This window comes from Panthera uncia (assembly GCF_023721935.1).
Source record: "Panthera uncia isolate 11264 chromosome A1 unlocalized genomic scaffold, Puncia_PCG_1.0 HiC_scaffold_16, whole genome shotgun sequence".
NCBI lineage: Eukaryota > Metazoa > Chordata > Mammalia > Carnivora > Felidae > Panthera > Panthera uncia.
In genome coordinates, this window is record NW_026057576.1 from 64,680,209 (window position 1) to 64,686,208 (window position 6,000).

At 44.9% G+C, this 6,000-nt stretch overlaps 1 protein-coding gene across 3 annotated transcripts in view; it reads right to left on the reverse strand.

Moving 5' to 3' along the window:
- Nucleotides 1–5,762, reverse strand: part of DZIP1 (DAZ interacting zinc finger protein 1) — a 52,975-nt gene extending 47,213 nt beyond the window's left edge. For 2 of the 3 annotated variants that reach the window (XM_049647150.1, XM_049647148.1), the window contains exons 1-2: nucleotides 5,568–5,762; nucleotides 4,897–5,457 (exon numbers count right to left, since the gene is read on the reverse strand). In XM_049647150.1, coding sequence (XP_049503107.1) covers nucleotides 4,897–5,457; nucleotides 5,568–5,570 — 564 coding nt within the window. In that variant the 5' untranslated portion in view covers nucleotides 5,571–5,762. The remainder of the gene's footprint in view (nucleotides 1–4,896; nucleotides 5,458–5,567) is intronic. The other variant, XM_049647147.1, reaches the window with a different exon arrangement.
- Between the last annotated feature and the right edge of the window lie 238 nt (nucleotides 5,763–6,000).

Consider the following 6,000-nt stretch of genomic DNA (forward strand, 5'->3'; position numbering starts at 1 on the left):
AGCAAATCAAAGAACTAAATAAATGAATATCTGTGTTAATGGATAAGAAGACTCAATATTGTCAAAATGTCAATTTTCCCTACGTTGATCTACAGAATCAATGCAACCCTAATCAAAATCCCAGCAAGTTACTTTGTGGATAACGACAAACTGATTCTAAAGTTTGTATGAAGAAGCAAAAGTCCTAAAATAGCCAACGAGGTATTGAAGGAGAAGGATGAAGTTGGAGGACTGATGCTACTCGACTTTATGACTTACTATATAAAGCTACAGTAATCAAGACAGTGTGGTATTGTCCAAGGAACAGACAAACAGATCAGTGGAGCAGAAGAGAGAGCCAAGAAATAAACCCATATAAATATCACCACCTGATCTTTGACAAAGGAGCAAAAACAATACAATGGAACAGTTTCTTCAACAATGGTACTGGAAAAACTGGACATCCACAAAGAAATGAATGTTGACACAGACTTCACATCCTTTACAAAATCGAACTCAAAGGGATCACCAACCTAAATGTAAAATGCCAAACTATAAAACTCCTAAAAATAACACAGAAGAAAACCTAGATGATCTCTATGATGCCTTTTTAGATTCAACACCAGAGACACATTCCATGGAAGAAATAATTGAGGGCGCCTGGGTGGCTCAGTTGGTTAAGCAAACAACTCTTCATTTTGGCTCAGGTCACGATCGCATGGTTCATGAGTTCAAGCCCCACACAGGGTTCCGCAATGTCACAGTGTGGAGCCTGCTTGGGATTCTCTCTCTCCCTCCCTCTCTGCCCCTCCCTCATGTGTGCATGCGCTCTCTCTCAAAATAAATAAATAAAATTTTTAAAGAGAAATAACTGATAAACAAGACTTCATTAAAATTCAAAACTTCTGTTCTGCAAAAGACAATGTGAAGAAAATGAGACGACAAGCCACAGACTGGGAGAAAACATTTGCAAAACACACACAACTGATAAAAGACTGTTACCCAAAATATACAAAGAACTCTTAAAACTCAACAAAAAGAAAACAAACAACTACAAAATAGTCCAAAGACTATAATAGACACCTCACCAAAGAAGATACACAGATGGCAATTAAGCATAGGAAAAGATGCTCCACATAACGTGTCATTAGGGAAATGCAAATTTAAATGAGATACCACCCTACACCCATTAGAATCACCAAAATCCAGAGCATTGACATTAGCAAATGCTGGCAAGGAAGTGGAGCAACAGGAACCCTCACCCATTGCTGGTGGGAATGCAAAATGATACAGCCACTTAGATTACCTATGTCCATACAGAAACCTGCACACGTATCAGTTTATAGCAGCATTATTCGTAATTGCCAAAGCTTGGAAGCAACCAAGATGTTCTTCAGTAAGTGACCAGATAAATGAGACATGGAAGGACATTAAGTGCATTTTATTAAGTAAAAGAAACCAATCTGAAAAGGCTAAATCCTGAGTGATACCAACCATATGACATTCTGGAAAAGGCAAAATTACAGAGACAGTAAAAAGACCAGTGGTTGCCAGAGGTTGGTTAAGGGTGTGGGGAATGAATTGGGTCACAGCGTTATAAGATGCATATTTTAACCTATGTCTCTCTGACTGCAAAACGCATGCTTTTTTTTTTCTTTTTGTTTTTCTAATGTTCATTATTTTTGAAAGACAGAGCAGGGGAGGGGCAGAGAGAGGGGGAGACAGAGAATCTGAAGCAGGCTCTGCGCTGACAGCAAAGAGCCCAACGCAGAGCTCAAATTCACAAACCGTGAGATTGTGACCTGAGCTGGTCAGATGCGTAGCCAACTGAGCAACCCAGGCACCCCAAAATGCATGCTTTTTTCTACCCCAACACTATCTCCACTGAAAAACTGCAACCAGGGTCAGAAATTCACTGACATAGATTCCAAAATCTGCCTGTAGTGCTAAAGCATGGACAGGAATCTGAGTCTTCCAGCTGCGAAAACAAAAGTTCTTAAAATGAGTCTAAGTCCTGTTATGATACACTGGTATTTTTTAATTTCATTAAAAAAAATAATTTGACAACCACATCATTGGCACACACTGGCCTTTACACATGGCCATGAGACTTCCCCAGCTTTTAGAGGTCTCCATAAACACAAATTCATGACTGCAGGCTAAAGTCAAATAGCTATTTAAACAAAATCAATTGTCTTCCTATAAATCTTATCATAGGCCAAATATCCCCACATGTCCGAACCTGGAGTTGAAATACTTATAACATCTTGGACCCCCAGCTGGCCTATGTGCCAACTATTCTTAGAAGCAGACTTGACTTCCCCTCCCTGAATCACCGCTTCTTACAGCATCATCACTGCAACCCCTGGCCTTCTTCCTGTACCACCACTATTCACCTCCTAGGAAAGGCGTGAGGCCTTGCAGAGATCCTGAGGAGTCACAGCTCACTACCAAGAAGCCAGTGTGGAAATCAACACCACATGTCAGATGCCATTTGCTGAGACTTCCTTATGCTGCATGTGCATTAGTTCATGGAATTCTCAGAACAGCCCTAAAAGATACCTACTACTAATGTTCTCATTTTCCAGATGAGGAAACTGAGGTCTAGATGTTAACTGACTTGCATGGTGGAATAGTTAGGATTCAAACCCAGACAGTCTAACTCTGGAATTGTCACCCTAAAGGGCTCACACTGCTCAGTCCATCAAGAGACAATGGCAAGGCACCTAAGAGAGCAGAGTGTATCTATACCACACTAAGTAGGAATAAATGGTCTGGGCAATCCTACCTCTACATGGTCACACTGGGGCACGCCATACACCCAACACTGTTATTCAGAGACTCTGCTGAGTGGCCAACTTGGCAGGTGTCAGTCATTAAATAAAACGAAGCCCTTACCTTTATTCATGTGTATCATTCAAACTTGAAAATCTTTACTAACAGCTATTTCTATAGTAACTAAAAGAATGAAAAAATGTTCATAAACATAAAATTTCTGTATGTCATAGCTGTTAACATATCACTGATTGCTACCAAAGCTAAATTATTTTTAATGTCTAAATAGAACCTATTCTATTCGTTGTTTAATAGATGTATTTATCAAAGGCCATATCAACACTATTTATAAATATGTACATGGCATTTATGAAACAAATAGGCAATTAGCAACATTAGGTGTCATTTGAGGATTATATCTCAGGGTTGTGTACCCAAGGCTAAACACTAAGCCTTTCTAACAGTATTCTGTCCCAATTGTTCACCTATCTTAAGTACACTTCTCTCAAGACTCCTGTTGGGTCAGTCCTAAGCACTAATGACCACATCATAATCTGTGCCTACATCCAGTTCTCTGCATTTACTCACGCCCCTAGTACCTAAGTCCACTGAGGCTTTTTTTTCCTCCCAGTAAACTCTACTCCTACCATGGGGCTCGAACTCACAACCCTAAGATCAAGAGTCACATGCTCTACTGACTGAACCAGCCAGGCGCCCATTCACTGAGGCCTTTTAATTCATATTTAGCCAAAGTGACTACAATGTAAGGATATGAAATCAGTCTTGTCAGCCTGTTGCTTCTCTGATAACTTTATCAAACATTGTTGATACCCTTTGCATTTTCTCCATCTAATCAATAAAAAAATATATACAACTGATTTCTATTATACTAAAAAATTACAATATTTATCTTAGCTCAATATCTAACCTGTAAAAGTTAGAGATTAAACACAGAAAAGCAAGAGGTTTCAATTTTTTTAATACTATTCTTACATTAATAAAATATATTTTATTTTACTTTTTAATGTTTATTTATTTTGAGAGAAAGAGAGAGAGAGTACACATGCAAGTGGGGTAGAGACAGAGAGAGAGAGGGAGAGAGAGAATCCTAAGCAGACTCCATGCTCAGCACAGAGGCAGACCCCAGGTTAGATCACTGGGCTAGATCTCATCACTGAGCCAGAAAATCAAGAGCAGAATGCTTAACCAACTGAGACACCCAGGTGCCCCATAAAATATACTTAAAATACTACATGTTCAGGGGTGCCTGGGTGGCTCAGTTGGTTAAGCTTCTGACTTCGGCTCGGGTCATGATCTTGTGGTCTGTGGGTTCAAGCCCACAAAGTCAGGCTCTGTGCTGACAGCTGGGAGCCTGGAGCCTGCTTCAGATTCTGTGTCTCCCTCTCTCTCTGCCCCTCCCCCACTGGCACTCTGTGTGTGTCTCTCTCTCTCTCAAAAGTAAACATTAAAAAAATTTTTTTAAATACCAGTTCAATTAACAAATACTGTTGTTATATATCACTAATATTGTTACATTAGTCAGTGTTCTTGGTCTTAGGAGATATGCAAACTGAACTACTTAGGAGTCTGGAACTCACTGGCCAAGGGTTCAAAAACAATATGTATATATAGAATGAGAAAATAAAGCAAATGTGGCAAATGTTAACAACTGGAGAATCTGGGGGAGGGGTTTATGAATTTCTTTGCACTATTCTTACAACTTTTCAGCAAGCTTGAAAATATCTTGAAATAAAAGCCCCACAAATTTAATCATTCCAGATCATCTGGGGCCAGACCTCGACAGCAATTTGTACCTGGTTTATTTCTCATTACATCAATTAGGGGGAGGACACAGTTTCTTAAACAGCCAGCGTTTATAAAGAGGACTTTCAGCAAAGCACGACAGACAACATTGCTTGTTTAATTATTAATCCTCTGGTTGTCTACAGAAGGTAACGAACCATGTCAGCTGTTGGTTAAAATTACTATTTTGCTTAACTATGTTGTTTCTTCTGATTTGCAGTAAAAATCTCACAAAGGGGGAAAAAAAATCAGTGATCTAGGAAAGGACTCTCAATACCGAGGTGGGAATCGAGGATGTTAAACTGGATTATGATTCGGAATCACAACGCAGCGTCCCACCTGGTAATAGCTGGCTTTGGTCTCGATCATCAGCTGCTGGGTCGAGATTATCTTTTTCCTGCGTTTACACTCTTCCTTGAGTAACTTGATCTCGCCGGCCTGCTTGGTGAGGAGCTTCCTGCTCTGCTCGCCATCGGCCAGGCTCAGGCGCAGCCGCTCTTCCAGGTGGTGCAGCTGCGAGGTGAGGAACTCCTGCGAGTGCAGCAGGTACTCGATGGTGAGCTGCGCCAGGCGGATGAGCTTCAGCAGCACCGGGTCCACCCCCGACTGGCAGTGCGGGCACTTCTCGTCCTCCAGCTTGCAGAAGGTGATGTTCATGATGTTCTCCTGCAGCGTGAGCACGTCCACGGCGCCCGCCACCTTGTCCACGTCGATGGCGCTCAGCCGCCGCCAGTCGACGCTCTCCAGCCGCGGCCGGAACTGGAAGAAGGGCAGGGGGACCGACGCCACGCTGGGGGGGCCACAGGCCATCGTGGCCGCTCCCGCCGCGGCAGCTGCTGCGCGGGCGTCGGGTCCTTCCAGGCCGCTGCCCAGCGGGTAGTAGACGTGCTTCTGAAAGGGCTGCGGGGAGGAGGCAGCGTAGGGGTGGTGACGGAGTTGGGAGTCCCGGGGAGCCCCGGCCGCCCCCAGTCCCACATCGCCAGCAGCCCGACCTCCCCGCTCTCACTTACCATGCTTGGAAGCAAACCCGCGGCCTCAGCTGGTATCCGAGGAGGGGGCGGTCCCGTCTACCCGGCCCCGGCCGCCTCCCCGGGCCGCCGCCGCCCCACCCTTCGGGAGCGGGAGATGGCCGGGTCTCCGGCGGCGGCGGCGGCGGCGGCGGCCTAAGGTCTGGGCGTCCAGGCCGTTGCTATGGCAGCGCCCTGACCCGGACTTAGAGCAAAGGGCGCGCCAGCCCCCGCACAGTCAGCGTGCGCCCAGGGCCCTGCGGGACCAGAGGAGACCTCGTGGGCGAGCCCGTCCACGGAAGAGGGCACTTCCTGAGCGCCAGCTCACCGGGCCACCACCCTCCCTGGCTCTGGGGCTGACCCTCCCTGTCCTTAAGGAGTGGGGAGCCACATCCCCGGGAACTTTCCGTTCCGGCCGCTAGCCTCCGGTTATTCA